This window comes from Typopeltis vanoorti, chromosome 13 (genome assembly GCF_054136105.1).
Source record: "Typopeltis vanoorti isolate ZY-2024b chromosome 13, IOZ_Tvanoo_1.0, whole genome shotgun sequence".
Classification (NCBI taxonomy): Eukaryota; Metazoa; Arthropoda; class Arachnida; order Uropygi; family Thelyphonidae; genus Typopeltis; species Typopeltis vanoorti.
This window is the reverse complement of record NC_143561.1, coordinates 124,123,388-124,146,857: the sequence shown is the minus strand read 5'-3', so window position 1 is coordinate 124,146,857 and position 23,470 is coordinate 124,123,388. Positions and strand designations below refer to the sequence as shown.

Sequence of the window (23,470 nt, the reverse complement as noted above, 5' to 3'; positions counted from 1 at the left end):
AAAATGGGTTAATTTATAAGATATCGGAATAATTAATGTTTTCTGAGTTTAACAAAAATTAAATTGTATCATGAAAAACGTGGTATAATGAGCAATTCCAATATTATCCAAACTAACTTTTTGTCTGTATTACTTTTTAAATGTATGTTTCAACAACTAATTTTTCGGAAGTAGAGAGATATGGAATTAACAAATTCTGAGGATGCATATCAACATCTGGCCATGAAGTTCAAAATCCCAACTTCATTATATTCATGAAAACTGCTCTGTAGCTTTGAGCCTGCTTTCCCACATTTCTTACTAAGAGATGCATTTCTCATTAAAATTCAAAATATACTTTTCAAAATCTATTCTTTATGTCTCATTTGTTGACTGTGTAGCTCAGTAGATAAATAAAAATAAAAAAATTAAAAAAAAGTATATATGTATATAAAATAATTAAAATAAATAAATAAGTAAAAGTTTAAAAAATAATAAAAATATTAATAATAATATATAGGTACGCCTGTATATAAGGGATAAAAATGTTATATATATATATATACAGGGTGTTCGGGATAAATTTGACATATTTATAATTAATTATATTTTTCCGTAAGTTACATGTATTAACACACACTTCTCTTCATTTAAAAGTTTGGACCCTTCTTCATTCATATACAAGATGTCAGAAAGGATGGATAGCTGGAACCCACCTGAATCATGGAAGAGAATAACTTGTATCATGATGATTCGTGCCCGCCATCAAAATAAGGATATTACGACTGCTGCCCAATGCTCCCTGAATACAGTAAAAACAATCAGGCATGAACTAGAGACTTGCAATGGTGACTACGAGGATGTAGCAAGAAGAAAGATCCCTAGCAGACGATCTGATTGCGTTCGTACAGCAGAATTCCTCGCAAATCTGCAGGAACAGGTGTTGAAGAACCCTGGCATTGGAATTCGGGCTGTGTTCGTGGAGTTGCTAACTGTAGTCAAGCCCTGGATAACAAGGGTAGCCAATGGTAGGCCGTATGTATGGCAGCAGGATTCGGCCCCTTGCCACACCTCTGGGAAAAGTCAAAAATGGTTGTCTGAAAATTTCTACGACTTCACCAGTCCAAATGTTTGGCCTCCAAACTCCCCAGACCTTAACCCCATGGATTATTTTGTATGGGGCGCAGTTGAAAAAGACACCAATCGCACTTCCAGTAATACAAAAGCCCAATTAATGGATAAAATTAAAACAGTTTTTGCGGCCCTTCCCAGGGAGACTGTAGCATCAGCTTGTTCGAGGTTCCGAAGCAGAATTGAAGCTGTGATCGATGCTAATGGTGGTTATTTTGAGTAAATCTTGTTGATAGTATTGTAATTAACTCTGCCTGTAATGTTTTTTTGTCAATTCATTAAATTTAATAGATACAAAGAAGATTTTCTTTTTCCTTACGAAACTGTCAAATTTATCCCGAACACCCTGTATATATATATATATATATATATATATATATGTATGTATGTATATCTAATTGTGTAAAAAAAAAAAAAAAGTAAATAGCAAATTACTCCTTAAGATAAGTCAGTACTACTCTAGTAATAAATATGTAGATTAAGATATACTACCAGACATATGTATATGTTCTTGTATATACAGACACAAGGACGGTAGAAATGTCAATTGTAAGAAATGCAGATAACATAAGTTCATAACATGATAATAACCCAAAATGTTAATAGGATATATTATCCATTTATAGACCTGTAACTAATTCTGCAATTCAGAAAACTTTGTATATAAGAAACTACAGATTTACCTCTTAAGTTAAGCAAACAATATAATGTTAAAGCAAGATGGAATTCTTTTTGTAAAAATAAGAGTGCTTACAAAAAAATAAAATCTGCATGAGATATAGAGATACTACCAAAATATATGCATATATAAATGTAAATAAAAACATAAGCAATGTATGTATTTTAAGAATAAGATGTTCATTTAAATTAAGTTAATAAAATAGTCTTCCAAAATATGTGAACAAAGATATAAAATGAAGATATATGTAAAACGAATTGTACATATGGAAAATGTCAATGCTAACATATATATGTATGTATATGTGTGTGTGTGGGTATATACGTATGTATATGTGTGTGTGTGGGTATATACGTATGTATATATGTATATGTACGTATGTGTGTATGTATGTATATATATATATAAACGAGAATAGACTGATCTGATAATGGAACTTATAGACTGAAATCACTATGTAACATATACCAACAACAAAAATAACAGCTCAAGCAATTCAATAGGACAATAAGGAAAATAGAAATTGAGCATGTGATGTTGTATCTTATTTAAACAGTGATTGTAAAACAGGTGTCATAAGTATATTGTAACGAGTAAATGAAAATGCCTAATAGAATTAGCAGCCTATGTACAAATTGTAAATAGCTGTATATATATTTATTTTTAAATGTACACAGCTGCTGTTGTTGATACAAATAACCTCAGTAGAAGTAGCCTCAAGAAATGTAAATCAAAATGTCAATTAGAATAAGCATTCTATGTACAAATGTATATATTGTAAATAGTTGTATATATATTTATTTTGATTGTACATACTGTACATGCTTTAGTGTTAATAAAAATATACTCAGTGGATGTGGCGTCTGCACACCACGGCGCTTGGCCGTACGAAGGAAGATTTGGTTTCGAGTCTAGTCGGCGACTAGAGGAAATTTTTCTAAGCCTTTTTTCGACCGGTTCCCGAGTTAGTCAATCTCTGGCACGGGCAAGCGGGTTTTTCCTCCCAGAAACTCAGATTTTTCGTCTGTAAGCTCAAGAAAATCGACCGTAGAACCCACATTATTTCAGACATTAAATATGTTGTGTTAGGGTTAGGGACCACGAGATGGCGGCACATTTGAGCCGTCTCTCTTCACTGTATACTGCTTAGTTAGTAATAGCCTTGGGCCATCTATCTCTGATTGGTACCAGTGGAGATTGAACTGCCCAAAAGTTAGATAGGGCTAAATGGCCTGGCCTACTCCCATATACGGGAATAAAAAGGCGTAAGCTGATTTTTTTATTTTTTTTTGTTGACAAACAGAAACTACTTTTGCTTGCAGAACTACGAGGATGAACTTGTTGTCCCTTCTGGCTATTAATTTTACCTTCGATTCCTTGTGCTTCTAAGCTATTTCCATAGCTGAAATTTAAATTTTTTTTTCTCTTCAAAATGTCATATTTTTCTTTAGCATAAGTAAGTTTAACTAAAGGAAATAAGACAATCAGGGGTTTGGACTTGGCGTTAGTGTTTTCTTATTATCTTTTGCCAGCACAAATAAATAGTTATTTATTATTTAAAATGAATATTAGCTCTGTACTATACTTTGTTAATTTCTAGGTTACAAAGTTCCAAACATTTAACTCTAATTATGACTCATATCCTCCCTTTTGATGTTTATGTGCTGTCCATCTGTGTTCTAATGACACTAACATTCTAATTGAGATTATCAGTTCTGGTTTTCGAGTATATGGACGAAATGTTTACAGATAACTCAAATGTCAATAGCATTAGACATTTTTCAAAAATAATTAGGGGAAATCAGTTTCCTCACTTTTTTTCCTGTTCCCAGAATTAATTTCAGAGTAGTGATTTTTTTTTTTTTACATCTACGTTTTCTTGTATTATGATGTATTATGATCTGTGTTAATGATTCTGCTTAAAGATTTCTTTGTCACCGATTTTTACACATATGGTCTTCGTATAGTTGTAATTTTATAGATCTTAAAAGTTCATTATTTCTTCCTAAAGAAATGTCAAATTTTTTACAATAATTGAACAGAATTGCATTGAAGTATAAACTTATGGATTTATGTATCAACTTCTAATCAGAATAACATTAAAATTTCACTGTGGAAAACACACCAACAACACAAATCTTTGTTCATTTAAATTTAACAAATGCATATTTTATTTTGTTACACAGAGCCTGTGTAGCTCAGTGGATGTGGCGTTTGCACACCACCGCGCTAGGCCGCACGAAGGAAGTCTTGGTTTCGAGTCTAGTCGGCGACTAGAGGAAATTTTTCTAAGCCTTTTTTCGACCGCTTCCCGAGTTAGTCGATCTCTGGCACGGGCAAGCAGGTTTTTCCTCCCGGAAACTCGGGTTTTTCGTCCTGTAAACTCAAGAAAATCGACCGTAGGACCCACATTATTTCAGACATTAAATATATTGTGTTAGGGTTAGAGACCACGAGATGGCGGCACATTTGAGCCGTCTCTCTTCACTGCGTACCGCTTAATTAGTGATAGCCTTGGGCCATCTGTCTCTGATTTGGTACCAGTGGAGATTGAACTGCCCACTCAGTCTCCAAAAGTTAGATAGGGCTAAATGGCCTCGCCTACTCCCGTATATACGGGAATAAAAAGGCGTTAGCTGATTTTTTTTTTTTTTGATATTTTATTTTGCTGAAATATTATTTGCAAGTATATTCACAGAGAAAAATTCGAACATGTAATTACCTAGAAATATTTCACAAGATTTTACACTCTTTACATTTTCCAATGAGTTCAATAAAGAAAATGTTGGTTACTCACTGTTTCTTAATTACATTACATCAAAATGTAATTAAGAAACATGTAATCAAAATAGTTGGTCATGCAAAAGAGTCTTAAGATCGGACACCATAGGAAGTGGTCTGACTTTACAAACACTATATGAAGACTGCTTGTGTATATCTGGTGACAAAAGAATACATGGAAAGTTTAGGGAGGTGTCATATCCAGGCTAACACCTTTCCATATGTATGTATATGACACCTCCCTTAACTTTCCATGTATTATTTTGTCACCAGATATACACAAGCAGTCTTCATCTAGTGTTTGTAAATGTCCTAAAATAATGAATCTTTATCGAATTGAATAAAGTAGTGAAATTCTAATTTAATCATCGATGAATTTAAATTGGTTGTGATAATTCTTCCCATGATACAAATAATTGATAATTCAGTTTCCGAAAATAATAAATGATTATCAATGTCATACATTTTTGGTGAAAATCTCTCAGCTTCTTCACAACTAATAGAGAAAACTTTACTTCCATCTCCTGTATCATTGATCATTAGTTCACCATCTTGGCATTTGAGAATATGACAGTCTCCGAGGTCCAATTTGTAGTCTACTCTTCTTTGCAAGTAGGGGAGGATATCAGACCACTTCCTGTATAACTTCCCAAGTGGTCTGGATAACCACATCACAATGTATGTATCTTCTAAAATCGGTTTCCACCCTTTTAGAGCTATGTGAAGAGTTTTGCCTCATGCTATTTTGAAGAAAGAAAATTTCAGAGACTTTTGTGGGTCACCCATTATTTTACTTTACCAGACACAAAACACCACAACACAATACGATAGCTGCACGGGATGAACGATTGCAGTAACTGAAACTGAAAAGGCACTCAATTGAGTTGAGTGCCTTTTCAGACACAAAACACCACAACACAATACGATAGCTGCACGTGATGAACGATTGCAGTAACTGAAAAGGTACTCAACCCAATTGTTATTCCTTATAGTACTGTTTACCCTGACCGTTTCTTCAAAAATCTAACTTTCATGCAGATGACTCATGGCCATGTTTTCATATGCTGGTGGATATGATGTTAAGGTGATTTTATCTTACTTTGTGACATCATAGGGCAAAGCTTATCTCTGTGGCTCGAATGGTTTTCTATATTATTTATCCTTATTATGTTAAGTATTTTTTTCCAATACAAAGAAAGTATTTATTATTTTTTCAACTGAACATTAGGTTTGTTACTATACTTTTCGTGTGTTAAATCTTCTCCACTAAAAATTCTGGCTATTAATTTAGCATCTGATTCCTTGTGCTTCCAAACTACTTCTGTAGTTGAATTTTTTTTCCAAAAAGTTGACACAGTTTCTTGAAATATTTTAAAGTTGGCATGAACAAATAAGACTAATAATTCACTGAGTGGATTTTCAAAAAGTCTGATTAGTTTGTGGCAAGAAATTTCACAGGATTTGTCTGCAAACTCACAAATTTCTTTTGATTTTTCTATTCTAATCTGATGGATACATCTAATATAGTAACAAAATTGTCATTATTGAATTCATTTTGTACTTTATCCATTAAAAAACCCAACAATTATGTTATTTGCTAGCTCGGTCTTTTTTGTTCTGCTTGTAGAATAGTAGGGTTGTAAAGTTTTGAAATAAGTTTCAACTGTCACTCATATGATTTTAAACTTTTATCATGTACAACTGTGTGAGAAGAAAAGAAAATGTACCTTCTTTTTATTTTTGAAAATACCATCGAGAGTTACTAACATTACTTTCTCAAACAGGTTTTTGATGTAAGAGCAAGTGACTAGTTCTGTGATTCATATGTCTGAAAATTGTTGGGATGAAAACAAAATAGCAAAGTGGTGGAAGGTCACGGGGTAGTCGAGAGGGTGACTGCAGTCTCCCCTACAATGATCCCCCCTCCTCCAAAAGCTGTCTGCTCAGTCAAGGGAGATGAGTGACCTCCCCGTTTGCGAATATCTGTTAGTGATGTCACCCAAACTCATAATAACCGCAGAGGTTATCAGTTTGAGATTGGTGATGCATTTTCAGTTTATTTACTGCAATTCGTTCTTTCAGGATGCAGATCGTCTTGTGCGTGTTGTGCTGTACTGTACTGTATTGTGTATCTTGTAAAGTAAAAAATATGTGCGAACCTAAACTCTTTGAAATTTTTCTTTCTTCAGGAAAATAACAAAAGAGACAAATCTTGTGAAATATTTGTAGGTAATTACATGTTTGAATTTTTCATTGTGAATATACTTGTAAATAATATTTCAGTCAAATAAATGTGTATTTGTAAACTTAAATGAACAATTAAGGTGTCATTGATGTGTTCTCCATATTTAAGAATATTTATAAAATAATAAAAAATAAATCAGCTAACGCCTTTTATTCCCTTATAGGGAGTAGGCGAGGCCTTTATACCCTATCTGGCATTTGGAGACTGAGTGGGCAGTTCAATCTCCACTGGTAGCCAATCAGAGATAACTTGCCCATGGTCAATCACAAATTATAGGCAACCACCGATGAAAGGGCTGGCAAACAAGTGCTGCCATCTCTTGGTACATAACAATAACAAGATATGTTACTGTCTGAAATAATGTGGGTGCTACGGTCGATTTTCTTGCATTTACGGGATGAAAAACCCGAGTTTCCAGGAGGAAAACCTGCTTGCCCATGCCAGAGATCGACAAACTCGGAAATCGGTCGAAAATAGCCTTAGAAAAGTTCTTCCAGTCGGCTAGTTGACAACTGGACTTGAACCTAAGTCTAATTTCGAGTGACCAAGCGCAGAGGATGCAAGCGGCACTTCCACTGAAATACACAGGCCTAAGAATATTTATTCTGCTTAGACTTTTAAAAAAGTTAACATTTAATTAGAAAAGTAATGAGGTTTTTAAGATCTTAAACATGATGTAGAAGCAGTAAAGCTGAGATTCCAGTAATTAATTATTTTCGAAAATGTGAACATAAAAGAAAAAAAAATGTGTGTGTGTGTTTGATTGATGAGGGATGAGACGGACACCACTGATATCCAGTAATTAATTATCTTAGAAATTGTGAACACGAAAGAAAAAAAAAGATGTGTGTGTTTGAGGGGGCACCACTGATATCAGTAATTAATTATTTTAGAAAATGTGAATATGAAAGAAAAAAAAAGATGTGTGTGTTTGAGAGTGACACCACTAAGGATACCCGGTAGTTAATTATTTTAAAAAATGTCTAACTACAACCTATTGACAAGAAAAATGTGAAAAAAGTGTGTTTCGGGGACATCACTGATATCCTGTAGTTAATTATATTAGAGATAAGTTAGAGATTGCAGTAGAAAATGTCTACTGCAATCTATTGACAAATATTTTCCCACAGTTCCGCAATCGAGTCAAAGACCCCATCACTTGACCAAATATCCTCCCAGAATTCCAATTTAATCATTACCCATAATGTACATATGAACAAAAAGCTATCACATCACTGACAAATAATGCTACATCCCAGAATTCCACACTCTGACTATCACCCATAATTCCACACTCGAACCAAAGACAGAACATGATGTCAATGATGGATAGCCCCCTCAGGGAAATTCCAAACATTCCATACTCTAAACACCAGAATTCCATACTAAATCTATTACCCACAATGCCACATGTGAACAAAATTTGAGGGCATCGACAACTGGGATCAAAAGACCAGATCCCAGAATTCCACACTCTGACCATTACACACAGTTCCACACTCGAACCAAAGACACAACGTGACGTCACTTATCTAATTCTTATCTTACATCTCAATCTTATCAGAATTCCATACGCAAACCAAAGACACAATGTGACGTCAATGACGGATGTGTCATCCTGGGAAATTCCAAGGATTCCATACTCTATCTTATCTCTAACCATCACCCACAATTACATACGTGAACAATTACCCAGAATGCCATACGCGAACCAAAATACGCAATGTGATGTCAAAGACAGATGTGGCCACCAGCGAAATTCCAAGCATTCCATACTCATGACGTCACTGATCTTATCAAACAATGACGTCACGAATCCTTATCTTAACTTGATATCGTTCATAGTGTCCGACCAATCATGGCACGAATCCTGAAAGATAGGACAAGAGGCCAAGTGGGATGGAGAGCCTTCGTTCAAGATCATAAAAAGTCGAAAACGACTTGATGGCACATAACAACAATAATTCTGCAATTAAATACGCAAACGGAGTTTTATTTTTTTGCTTCTATTATTACAATTACTGAACTTTTTAAATATATTTGGTTAAGTTTGTGTGAGGAATATTATTTAATTAATTAATATTATTTATTAATTCATATCCTTCCTGCTGTTTACGACTTATACCCTCTTTCCTGTTGCAGTACATTTGTTCTCAAGTGCAATCAAAGAACGAACCAGAAAGCAAATGGCACCGAATATTGCAGTCCATGAGAACTCTAGGGAATTCTATAAGACGTAACTGGAGCATTGTACGGACTTGGACACCTGCCTGCGTTTATATGAGAGATGATTCTTACGTGATTTACTCGAAGGGTGATTTTTGAATCTGTGAACATTGCCTTAGTCTAATTATAGAACTGCTCGAAGTATTTTAGCATTACAGTCGAAACATTTATAGTTTATTATCGCATGTCAGTACTGTATTAACAAAACATTGTGTATATACTTCAGTAGTAACTTCGCAATTTCATGAATGTTAAGGATATCATTAAAAAGTTTCAAAATTACCAGACAGCATATAAGAATGCAAACTTCGGCATAGTAATTACCTTTGGCTTGCATTACTGAACTCTGGCCAGGATCCCGTATATTCGCCCTCTGTTAGTGCACTGATTAGGCCTCACCGTCCTGACAGCTGCTTTTCTGTTAGTTCTCATCAGATACCTGAGGAAGGCAAAAATCTTCTACTCATTCCCATAGCAAGCCGGGTAATTTTGAAACTTTTTACGTTTTGTTCAATTAAAAACAATGAATTAATTAATTTACCAGACTAAACCTTTTGGGGTTTGTATTATTTTAATATTTTACTTACCAAGAGTTCACTTATGAAATATTTCTAATATTGGACTGACTGCTATGATATTGAATAGAATTTTTGCCTGGTATCTGATGAGAACCAGCAGTTCGGACTGCCAGGCCAGGGAAGAGTAAAATCACTAATAAAACGCGAATATAGTTCCTGGGAAGAGTTCGTGTCTTTTCCAGGCAAATCCGATACCAAAGGTTATATTCTCATAAACTCTGCGGTAAATTTGAAACTTCAATTTCTGTCCTGTCTGTCTATAATAGTAATGGATTTGCAATATCCTTAACATTTATCGTTTAATTTGTCAGATTGAAGCAATTTAATAATTTAATTTAATTTGCGATTTTAATTTATATTATTATCATTATTTCAGATCCCTTTTCTCCTCAACATAGATCGTTGAACACAATCAATAAAAAAAAAAAATGAGGGATCTCTGAAGAAGAAGAAGAGTGCGAAAAACAATAAAAGCGAAAAATTGCGATTTCCTGATATTGTATGCATTCATTTCCACATCGTGTATGGAAATGCAGGTTTTAAACTGAAATCTGGATGCTACTAAGAAACTTAATTTTGATTAGGGATTTAATTTTCGGTTTTATGTAGACTGATAAAAAAAAAGCCAAGTAAGGTATGAATGTATGCAGGTACAGCACTAAGTAACAGCTTTGGGAGAAAAATTTTAGAATCATGACAATAGGTGCACTGAAAACCGCATTAGTCCTCACACACCAAACGTTACTAATGGCGGTCGTACTTGATTCCCGCAGTGCACATACTTTCCATTACAGACGAAACATGCTTTTGTTACAACTTTTTAGCTTTCCTGGCAATTAGAGAAGAAAGAATTGATTTGCCTAGAAAAAGTTCCTCTAGTTAGACACTAGAACCTAGTGTATTGGGGATCCCTAGCACTATGGAAGCAAACGTCATTTCCATAGGGTTTCATATGTAATTCATAAATGCAAAGTCTCCATCGTCTTTTCATTCCTGAAAGGAAATAAGTGATACTCTATTAGTCTCAGAATTTTTGAAATCAGTAGAGAGACTTTTCATGTTATTAATTCGCTGCAGTTGGGTGCATTTCTTAACTTGTTGAAACGAAACGTTATTTCGAACTTACGATTTATGTATTTACCCTATGGGACTCCTCTTTTACGATGGAATTTTCTGAGCTGGGAAGAAAAAATCTTACTATGTCAGAAGATCGAATAACTGAAATCAGTAGAAAAACGTTTCTCTAGTCGGCGATGAGTAAAATTTAACCTATAATGGTCTTTCTTTTGTGAAGCTCGACCTATTATTCCTTATAAATTCACGGTTAGCATTGTCCTTTATAAGTTTCAAATCATGTGTGATATTTGAATCATATAAGTTTCAGTAAGGAAATACCGTGAGTAGGCATATTACTAACTATTATAATAACGGAATTAACTCACGTCAGTTAATCTTTATTCGTAGAATTTTCACTTGAGTATCACAGGCATCATCAGTACAGGTACAAGGCTAATTAAACAATAACTGTTATATTCACAAAGCGCCACCTAAATAACTAAGGTTAAATTTCCTAAATTTACTTAAATTATTATTATTATTTATTTATTTTTTTAATTTTTAATTATTAAATAATAATTATTTAATTATCATAATTACTTTTTTTAATATATATATATATATATATATATATATATATATTTGTCTTGTTCCACTTAACTCTATGTCTGGTGTTGATGGCATGTTCTGCAATTCCAGACTGTTCGGGTTCAAGATAATGGATGTACGACTGGTATTCTTCTAACCGGACCTGAGCAGATCTTCCTGTTTGTCCAAAATATGATAATCCACACGAGCAGGGATTCTGGCAGACATCTGGATAGCTGAGATGTGGGAGCTTGTCCTTTGGAGACATTAGGAAAGTTTAGATTTTTCTGACGGGTCGAAAAGCCACACAGATATTTAGTAGTTTTAGCACCTTAGCTATGCGTTCACTAACCCCTTGTATATAGGGGATAGGTATACGTGTAGGTTCTTCTGTACTTGAAGAGGATGCTGGAGCACGACTACTTAAAAGTTTTTTTATGAAGGACTTCTTATAGCCATTGGATATGTTGGATATATTAATATACTGTAATTCTTTTTGTAAAAGTTCTGAAAAACAAAAGGAGTGGGCTCTATGAACTAGTGTTTTTATAGTACCTGCATTTTGGCTGGGATGGTGATGAGATTCAGCGTGGATGTACTGGCCTGTACGAGTCTCTTTCCTATAGACTGTGAATTGTAGATAACCATTTGGTTGGCGAAGAATCAAGAGGTCTAGAAATGCTAACTGCTTATTTACTTCTACTTCTAGGGTGAACTGGATCCTTGGATGAAGTGCATTAATTTTTAAGAGAAACAGTTGTAGTTCTTCTGAGGCGCCCTTCCATATGGCAAAAATGTCGTCCACATATCTGAACCAAATGTTAGGTCTGGGTGTAATGTTGTTAAAGATATTATATGCCAACTACTTCATGGAGCATCGAAATGCTCCATGAAGTAGTTGGCAATAGCAGGAGATATTGGATTACCCATTGCTGTCTCTTCGATTTGTTGGTATAACTGGTTTTTGAAGGAAAAATAACCGGACTTTATTACAAATTCAAATTTGACAATGTCTGGAGGAAATTCTTGGTGTAGTAATTCTATGCTGTCCGCCAACGGAACATTCGTAAATAGCGAAACAACATCTAGACATCATAATTTCCGAATCGTCTAGATGCAGATCGGAAATTTTATTTCTGAAGTCCACAGAATGTTTTATATATGTAGCAGTTCTTCTAGTTGAAGATGTGAGTAAATTTGACTGAAAGTTTGATATTTTATAAGTGGGACAACCTATTCAGTCTACAACCGGCCTTAATGGAATTCCTGGCTTATGTACTTTTGGGAGACGATATAATCTCGGTGGGTGCCAGAAGGAGGTCTTTAGTGTTTTCTTTTTATCTTCATCCCATATCGATATTTTTTCTATAAGGGCATTAAGCTTTTTTATTTGACTACCGGTAGGATCTGAAGTGAGGGGCCTATATGTCGAATAGTCGCGGAGTAACAGTGATATTTTTCTATCGTATTCTCTTCTGTCTTGGATGACTACAGCCTTCCTTTTGTCAGCTTTCATAATAATTAGGTTCTTACTTAAATATAAAGAGTCAATAGGCTTCATTTTGGCGATATAAACATTATTCAAATTAAGGGGATATTAAATCCCACATTGTTTTAAAACCGAATAAGAAACTCAAAGATTGGAATCAAAGAGTTTCATGCCGAATATAGTAAACTATAAAAGTATCGGCGGTTACTAGCGTGAGCTAATTCAAGTAGTCCTAGTACGTAGTACAATCTCAGGCAACTCGTTGCAAAGGTGGGGAAAGTTCTGATCGTTAATCTTGGTATTTTCCATAATGTAAAAACACATTTCCTAGGAAATGTATGCTGTTATTACATTATGGTGGGAGGTCACTATCCAGACCGGTTTCAGCCGTTTTTGAGGCTTCATCAGTGAGTAGCTAGACCAAATAGATATGGTGGTCACTACCCAGACCGGTTTCAGCCTTTTTTAAAGCGTCATCAGTGAGTAGCTAGACCAAATAGATACCAAAGGGTATAGCGAAAAGAACTTATATACTCTGCTATACGAGTTGTCAAATAGGTGCAACCATTAAGTTATTTAAATATAAAAAAAGCCAATAGGCTTCATTTCGGTGATATAAACATTATTCAAATTAACGGGGTATTAAATCCCACATTGTTTTAAAACCGAATAAGAAACTCAAGGATTGGAATCTAGCTACTCACTGATGAAGCCTCAAAAAAGGCTGAAACCGGTCTGGGTAGTGACCTCCCACCATAATGTAATAACAGCATACATTTCCTAGGAAATGTGTTTTTACATTATGGAAAATACCAAGATTAGCGATCAGAACTTTCCCCACCTTTGCAATGAGTTGCCTGAGATTGTACTACGCACTAGGACTACTTGCATTAGCTCACGCTTGTAACCGCCGATACTTTTATAATTTACTATATTCGGCATGAAACTCTCTGATCTTTGAGATTCTTATTCGGTTTTAAAACAATGTGGGATTTAATATCCCCTTAATTTGAATAATTAGTTTCTTGTTATTTTTTATCGAATTTAGTGCTTTTTGTCCAGCATACGATAGGTTCGGCCGCGGAGGCTTGGCGTTAAAAAGAATTTTTGCACACTCGAATCTTGTTCTGTTAGCTGTTTTTTGGGGGTAAGGATCAAATACCTCTGTCTGTACTATGGAGAAAGTCTATTATATGTATTTTATTCGGAGTAACGGCAAAATTATGCCCTTTTGACAGAACGAAACATTCGCTGTCTGTCAGTGGGCAGCTTGATACGATGATCACTACTCTATCTGTATTAATGACAGTATTGCTAGATTTGAGGTGGCTCACCAGTGAATCAAACTTGCGTTTCAATCTATCACGGAAAGCATTAAAAACCTTTCGTTATGACATCGATGAAATGCGTAAAACGGTTACAATTTTCAGTCTTTTCTGAAATTTTCTAAAATTTTCTATTATTTCTTTCTTCAGAAGGGCAAGAGATTTCTTTTCTTCTTGTAGCTGACAATTTAACAGTGATCTACTGGCCTTTAAATAAATCGTTAAAAAATAATACTTCAGATCCTACTGGCAGTCAAATAAAAAAGCCTAAGGCCCTTATAGAAAAAATATCGATATGGGATGAAGATAACAAGAAAACACTAAAGACCTCCTTCTGGCACCCACCGAGATTATATGGTCTCCCAAAAGTACATAAGCCAGGAATTCCATTAAGACCGGTTGTAGACTGAATAGGTTGTCCCACTTACAAAATATCAAAATTTCTGCCACATTTACTCACATCTTCAACTAGAAGAACTGCTACATATATATATAAAACATTCTGTGGACTTCAGAAATAAAATTTCCGACCTGCATCTAGACGATTCGGAAATTATGATTAGTCTAGATGTTGTTTCGCTATTTACGAATGTTCCGTTGGCGGACAGCATAGAATTACTACACCAAGAATTTCCTCCAGACATTGTCAAATTTGAATTTGTAATAAAGTCCGGTTATTTTTCCTTCAAAAACCAGTTATACCAACAAATCGAAGAGACAGCAATGGGTAATCCAATATCTCCTGCTATTGCCAACTACTTCATGGAGCATTTCGAACAGCGTATCTTTAACAACATTACACCCAGACCTAACATTTGGTTCAGATATGTGGACGACATTTTTGCCATATGGAAGGGCGCCTCAGAAGAACTACAACTGTTTCTCTTAAAAATTAATGCACTTCATCCAAGGATCCAGTTCACCCTAGAAGTAGAAGTAAATAAGCAGTTAGCATTTCTAGACCTCTTGATTCTTCGCCAACCAAATGGTTATCTACAATTCACAGTCTATAGGAAAGAGACTCGTACAGGCCAGTACATCCACGGTGAATTTCATCACCATCCCAGCCAAAATGCAGGTACTATAAAAACACGGCTATAAGAAGTCCTTAATAAAAAAACTTTTAAGTAGTCGTGCTCCAGCATCCTCTTCAAGTACAGAAGAACCTACACGTATACCTATCCCCTATATACAAGGGGTTAGTGAACGCATAGCTAAGGTGCTAAAACCACTAAATATGTGTGTGGCTTTTCGACCCGTCAGAAAAATCTCCACTTTCCTAATGTCTCCAAAGGAAAAGCTCCCACATCTCAGCTATCCAGATGTCTACCAGATTCCCTGCTCGTGTGGATTATCATATTTTGGACAAACAGGAAGATCTAATCAGGTCCAGTTAGAAGAACACCAGTCGTACATCCATTACCTTGAACCCGAACAGTCTGGAATTGCAGAACATGCATCAACACCAGACATAGAGTTAAGTAGAACAAGACAAACGTCATTCACAAAAGTCGGTTCCTAATGGAACGGCTATACAAAGAAACATGTGAAACATTACTTCACTCCCCCTAACCTAAACAGATCCGATGGTTTACGCCTCCCCCCCACCCTGTGGGAGATAGTACTTTATAAAACAGCAAATCTTTCCTAACATATATATATATATATATATATATATATATATTTAAAAAAGTAATTATGATAATTGAATAATTAAATAATTATTATTTAATAATTAAATTTAAATAAATTTAGGAAATTTAACGTTAGCTACTTAGGTGGTGCTTTGTGAATATAACAGTTATTGTTTAATTAGCCTTGAACCTGTACTGATGATGCCTGTGATACTCAGGTGAAAATTCTACGAATAAAGAATAATTGACGTGAGTTAATTCCGTTATTATAATAGTTAGTAATTGAATCATATACCGGGTGATTATAAAATAACGTAAAGTGTTCAGATCCCTGCAGCGAGTAATATATTGGACGAAACACACCAATATTCGGTAGACGTACACAGTGGAATATGCGGATTCGATTTAATGAAAAAAAAAAAAAAATAGTACAAAAGTAGCCAACTGGGGAAATTTTGGCGCTGCCAAAGTAATTTTAGTAGGTGTGACTAATGAATGACTAAATGGCAAATGAGTGACAGCACACATCAATTTCATGACGTTTATTGTTAATTACAAATGAGGTTCAATATTACTACCATTCTGATGTTCCAGGAACTGTATACGGTGCACGACATTTTCCACAGCGGCTCGCAGCATATCGGAATTGATTTGTCTCATGTGTAACGTTATTCGATCTTTTAAGGTTGGAATATCGGGTACATGTCCTTGATACACAATGCTTTTAAGAAATCCCCACAGCCAAAAGTCACAAGGATTGAGATCAGGCGATCTCGGTGGCCGTGGCGTGGGAAATGCACGACATTGTTGCAAAACACGCTGTACCGGAAGTGCGATGTGGGGTGGTGCACCATCCTGCATGAAGAGGGTCGAATCGAGACATCCTCTTTGCTGCAGTTGTGGAACCACAACGTTCTGTAGCATATTGGCATACTTGTTAGCATTGACGGAATAGGTCACTGCTGCATTTTGGCAATTTTCTCGTAAAAGTATGGGCCGATAAAAAAGATGCCTTAAATCCGCACCACACTGTGACTTTGGGCGAATGGATAGGCATCTGCAGACACGTGCGAATTAGTTGCAGCCCAGATGTGACAGTTGCGTGTGTTAATATCGCCGTTCAAATAAAAGTGCGTTTCATCACTCCATAAAATCTCCCACGGCCATGCATCATCCACTTCCATGCGCGCTAAGAATCTCAAAGATAAGTGGATTCGTGTGGTCGCATCATCAGGGCGCAATTTTTGAACATGACTGATTTTATAGGGATAAAACTTCAACATCTGATGTTGGATTTTCCACCCCATTGTGTATGCGATATCCGTTTGCCGGGATATTGCTTGTGCACTGCTGGTACCCTGCACATTCGTCGTCATCTGTTCCACAATAGCAGTTGCAACTTGTTAAACTTGTTGATGATTAATTGGTTTGCGTCCCCTACCTACCTGCATTGCTAGAGTTCCAGTAGTTTTAAATCGCCGAATCAGTTTTCGTAAGTTTGTTACGCTAATCGGTCCTTTTTGTAAATTTTTCATACACCAAAAATCACGAAGACAAGCACTGGCATTATTGTTACGCTGATAATAGAGTTTGACTGACCAAGCATGCTCACGTAAGGTAAGAGGCATCGAAAAGTAGTTTGTCTACGAATGATAAGAAATCTCACAGGCTTTCCTTTTATTGCATGATCGCTCACAAGAAACGCGATAATGCAAATTAATGCATTTTACTCGGTAAACAGCGCCAAAATTTCCCCGGTTGGCGACTTTTGGTACTTTTTTTTCGTTAAATCGAATCCCTATATTCCACTGTGTACATCTACCGAATATTGGTGTGTTTCGTCCAATACATTACTCGCTAGAGGGCTCTGAACACTTGACGATATTTTATAATCATCCTGTATAACAACAAAAGTCACGCCTAATATTTGGAGCAGAATTTCCTAAGAAAAAGTTGAGAGAAAAAGGCTAACAAATGCTCTATAGTATAAATATATAGTTAAACGTTAAAATAAAGTTTGTGTCATTTGAATTATTAGGATTTATGAATATGCTGATATAAAAACTACTGTGGGGATTATGATTGCGTACCGTATCAGCTGTCTGATAATTGCGTGAGGAATTTTTAATGATTCGTTGTTATAGAAATAGGGCATTATTTCATCAGTCATTAAGAGTAATTAGCAATTTAAAAGTAACCCAAGCTTGAATAATATTCTAAAATCAAAATCCATTTTAGGTTTACTCAGTAGTACCTTCTCTGAGTAAGTAAAAAAAATAACCCTCTGAAACAAAGAAGTTTCTAAGCTTGTCTTCACTATTAATAAAAGAAATCAATCTGCTTTAAACAAAATAGGCAAATAAGAAAGTGAACATCCTGGTTTGTTTGTCAGCGATTACACATCGATGCTTTGTTTTTCCGGTCCACTTTCATTACAAGAAAATGCTCTCTGGCGAGTCTGAGTCATGTGATAAAGACGATAGCCAGGAGCTTTACTCAATCTTATGTATGTACTTTTCAGTTTGCGTTTTTGTCTGATTTCCCTTCCATTAAAACTTTTCTTTGGGCAGTGCTAAGGGGCCTGTGATGTTTAGGTTGGAGATGAATTTCATCTCCCGGAGTGAGACAATCGTCCTGCTTATTGGAGGCCTGAAGTGGCTTGAAAAGGTTCCATATGTTTGGTCTCTAGAGTAGGGCTTCCGGACTATGTAAAAAAAAATCGAAAATTACAAAAAATGTATATAAAAATGGGGAAAAAATCCTTAGCCTACCTACTACAAATGCATACTATAGGTTTACTAATAACTTTTCGTGGGTGGAAACCACATAAAAAAATAATAATAAAATGAGAAATATGAGTCAGTTGAAATACATGAAGTAATTCGAAAAGTAATCGGTGTGTATTTATGTTAGTGAATTTTACTACGGATGCAAATCCGGCATTCTAACTTTACCATTGCTTCTTCGTTTTCATCTTCGGGATCAGTAACCACAACGTCCTTGCCGTCCTGATTATATGAATGGATTACAAGTCCAAGATTTTCCTTAGGATGCCAGAACCACTGAGTTACAAATTTCCTTACGTCCAATGTAATCCACTGTCCCTTATCCATCTGTTCTTCAAATTTCTTTAATCGTACCTATTAAAATATAAATTTCCATTGCATATAAGAGAAGTTGACATTGGAAATAGAACAAAGTACAATTGAAATGAACTGAAATTAATCCTTTCTAGTGAGGATGGACATTATCAGGAAAAAATATTTCGATTGTTTTTTCACATAAGAAGAGTATAAATTTATTACTCTAATATCAGTACTGTGTGTTATATTTTTTAATAAATTACAGTAATATAATGCAAGCGATCTGAAGATATTTAAAATGTCTTTAGATGGTAGGCGAGTTTCCTCGCTTACAATATACTATTGTACATTTAATATCATGGATGGGCTAAGAGTTAAACAGCCCATGATACTAAACGTACAAGTTTACAACCTTTGGTGGATGGGAATTGCATAAAAATAAAGCATGGTTTGTATTATGTGCTACTGTGAGAAGGCGTCTCTCCCTATATTGGCTACCCCTCTGCCAGCAAGCCACACATTCCATGAAAAGGAGTTGAAGATCATCAAAAAAGATTGCATGGGCATCTACTTATCAATCGCCATATCATTAGATCCCTCATAAATATTCAGCAGAGAAGAAATGTCCATAAGATCGACTCCAATATCATTTTTCGATCGATCAGAAACAACGATCAATTAATCCGTATAAACTATAAAAATCTCCGAATTTAAATTTTTCTCTGTGATATTCTACGGACATTCTGTGGCTCAGGTATATTGTGGTGTATCACCCAGCCATCTTACAAAGAAATTCCACAGCGGCGTGATTTTCTGAATTATCTAGCTAAGGCAGTAGATTTCAAATTTTCTAAAGAGCTCTTTTTTATAAAAAAAAAATTCTTGTGTCCCCTATACTTTTCATAAAACAATAATGACCTACCCTTTAAGCATGTATTTTATTGCTTTAATAAAACTAAAGATGTTCTTAATTTTTTGATAGTACATTTATACTACGAACCGACTAAAACAGCATACAGATATACGAGCCAAGTGTTTTTTAATAATACTATATTGTATAAATAAGTGGATAGAATTCTGAGTACATGCGGCACTTCTACTCGAAAATAAAACGATATTTACCATCGTTTTTTTTTTCCCACACTCCCAAGGAAGGACTCATGCCCCGTTTGGGGAACTCCCTTCAGCTTGAAAACCACTGAGCTAAGGAATATATTCCAGAAAACTTGCCCGAGAGTTAAACTGAGCATGGAACTTTTTTCAAGTTATTATAGGTGTCAGCTGTATAAGATTTCACACTGGGCTACGAAATTCATCTGTTATCGTTTATTGCAGGCGAGATTCGAATTCATAGCCAGGTGCTTGGAGAGCACATACCTTTCCTTTCGGTTGAGCAGGCTATCATTCATTATCATTAAAAAACGAGAACAGTATATATCATTCATTATCATTTAAAAAAAAAAGGCAGTACTCACGCACGCACGCACACACACACACACACACACACACACACACTGAAACTTTATAGCACACGTGATTAGTGGTTGATAAACGATTTTAATAATTCTTAGATTAACGCTGTTAAAAGGATTTGAATGAATGTGAACAAGCCTTCAAATTATAATGCTTGAAAGACCATTACAAGTTTAATTTTTGTCAGCCGACGAGAAGAAGAAATTTTTGAAATTCTTGTTTACAGTTGCTTCTGAGTTAGTCGATCTTTGGCTTGGGAAAGGAGTTTCTGGATGGGGAGAACTACTTTCGACCAAAATTTGACATAGAACTCATACTATTTCATTTTTCATTCTATAACAACAGTTAAAGCTAGGAGTACGAGATGACCATAGTTGTCTGTCGTGCACTGCCGATATGACGAATTGCATGGAGACCAGCTGCTTGCCGATTTCCAAACAGTTAATGGCTAAAACAGTTCTGCCTGAATACTCTGTATGGGGAATGAAAAGAATTTGTTTATTTAATGATTCAGCTATTGTATGATGAGTTTCCATTTATTTTCCATTTCTTCCATGCATTTATTAGTTGTTCATTATAATTGAACCATGCTGAGAGGAAAGAATAGTTCATTTGTCAGTGGATGATTAATTTAATGTGTAATTAATCGAATTTTATATACCCATGACGGCACTCGTTTGAAAGCCATCGCAGGATTGCTTCGTTCATATATCAAAAATGAGGATCAGTTATTTAGTGATGTCAGCTATAAGCAGAATTATTTTCAGATACAAGAATAAAGAAAAGGAATCAAGATCTATGTTTCTTCTACCGTCAGTGTTATAAAAATACTACAGAAGGAGCTGTTTGCATAGGTTATACCTACGTGTTGATTTTTGTTCCTCTCATCTCTGTTCCCATTTAAGTGATCGGCTGGAACTGATGAAGAAATAAGCAAATTACATCCGCATTAATGATATCCATTCATCCTATTATTCAGAAAAAAGTACAGAAATGCATTCCGGTGGTTATTAGTAACCATGGAGAAAAACAGATCCTATGCAAGAATACAACATACAGATTTTTTCAAAGTAATTCTTAGTTTGAATTCAGTTAAGAGTAAACGTTTTCTTTCTTTCTTTGTACGGTATTATTATTTTTGTCAGTAGGAATGCCGGTTGCTCGAAGAGCCGGTTTTTGAGTACCCGTACTTGGGCCAAATCTGAAAGTGTTCCAGGCTGGTAGTTCAAAACTCGCAGTGGAAAAGTCAATAAACTGATTAATTTTCAATAAAAATAATTCCTGAAAACATTTAAAAATAATAATTATCGAGGATCAATAATCAGAAATTAAAAAAATAATTGACAATGATTATACATACGTATTGAACACAACGTGAATGGCAAATTTCATGTTGTATGTGTCTTGGAAAATGTGTGATTATATAATTGTACCCTTGAAAACTGTCTCACGGCATATAAAATTTAAAAAGGACTAGAATTTTCCCGTTGCCATCATATTCAAATTTTTGTAAGAGTTCCGTTCAAGTTTCATGATCGTCGTTGACTGAAGAATACTTTCGGAGGTAACAGAAATTATAATAATAACAAAAATAATTTTTTTCATGGTTGAATTATAAAAATCAATAACGAAATCAATAATTATACATGACAAAAATATATTTAATTGAAATTTGGTCAACAGCAAAAAGTTTGTATTTGTGTCAAATTGTTTTCAATTTGTTCTAAGCATTTTGACAGATGCTGAGGCTAAATTTTTGGGAGTCACCACTTGATATTCGAATATCCAGCCTTTCAAGGTTACGTTCAGTGGCTCCATCTTCCGAGCTTGGTGTAAATTTTCCATGGATTATAAAGTATCATTTTTTAAAAACATACTTATCATTATTGATCATGGAATAATTTAAATATCAGAAAATATAATCGAAAAAAAATGAAATATGAAATTTATCTTCATGAATTTCGTACAATTTATGTTACAACTGACCATTTCCTAGTTTTTAACTTGTCCAAAAATGCTTTGCCAGGACAGACACATAATTTTCCTTAGTTAAAACAACTTAAAAAACTACTGTAATGAACTCAACAGGGAAATGGCAAGAATGATTGTCATTCCGGTTCATTATAATGCTGCATTTCTTCCCCTACTAAAATAGACACAAGGCGACGATGACAATGGATTTTCAGAGGAAGGTAAGTTTGTCTGGTTCATACGCAGATTTTTGTGGGATTTTTTTCCCTGCATTTTTTATATTCCACGAAAGATCCAGAAAACACAATTAACAGATATACTGAGCCTTAATTGCTTCTGTCATAATTCTAAAGCAGACCATTGATCGCTGAAAGGTTGTCATTAATGTGCCATTTCATGTGCCTCTCGAAGTCAGTTATTCAAATAGATGATTTCTGTTTGAGTTCTCATAGTTCCGTTCAACTTTTATTAACTTTAATCCTGCCCCTTTTCCCATCTTAGATAACCAATAACTACAGCTTAGCATTGTTAAAATCGTTAAAATATTGAATGCTAAGTTTATGCTCATTCACTGTTTAACGTACCATAAAATGTTAAGTGAACCAGCGATCAAATTCCAGTCATATATGGTTTTGCTAAGCATATCGTTAATCACCACTAAGGACATCGACCCAAACTGGACCTTTATCATTACCATTTCAATTACTATTAATGAATCTCAGATGAGTGCATTATCGCCATTCATCACGGACAGAATTACTTCTATCAATGGACCATGGAAGTGAGGTCGTCATATCGTTGGCCTTCAGAATGGCTAAACACCTGTTGAATAATAATTGGATGCTAGAATGTAAAGGCAACCGTTAACGCCATAACTATGCAGCGTTCCCGCATCCTAATAAAAAATAAATGAGAGAGAGAGAGAGGATTCTACTTTTACATCGTTTCATGATTTTCATCCCCCCCTCTCCCTCAACTAGAGTACTGTTGCTCTCCTTTTGTTGTCATTATTCTGATTTTTTTCTTTATTGTTTGGCGTTTTCTAATTCTCAGAATCCTCACAAAATTAATAATAATAAACACTGATTAGAAATGGGAGAAGAATGCAGAATGAAAAAGAAATAAAATGCGAACGAGAGAAAAATAAATCGAAAATAATAATTTGTATTCGTTTATTTCAGACAGTAATCTGATCTTACTGCATGAAGACTCAACCGACCACACAATTTCCC

The 23,470-nt window shown here is 35.0% G+C and overlaps 1 protein-coding gene across 1 annotated transcript in view; it reads right to left on the bottom strand.

Annotated features, from left to right (window-relative positions):
• LOC150100513 (growth/differentiation factor 8-like) overlaps window positions 1-23,470 on the bottom strand; it is a 101,486-nt gene that overhangs the window by 1,232 nt on the left and 76,784 nt on the right. Inside the window, exon 3 of the mRNA XM_090402818.1 lies at window positions 18,666-18,851. Within this exon, the coding sequence (XP_090258944.1) occupies window positions 18,666-18,851 (186 nt within the window). The remainder of the gene's footprint in view (window positions 1-18,665; window positions 18,852-23,470) is intronic.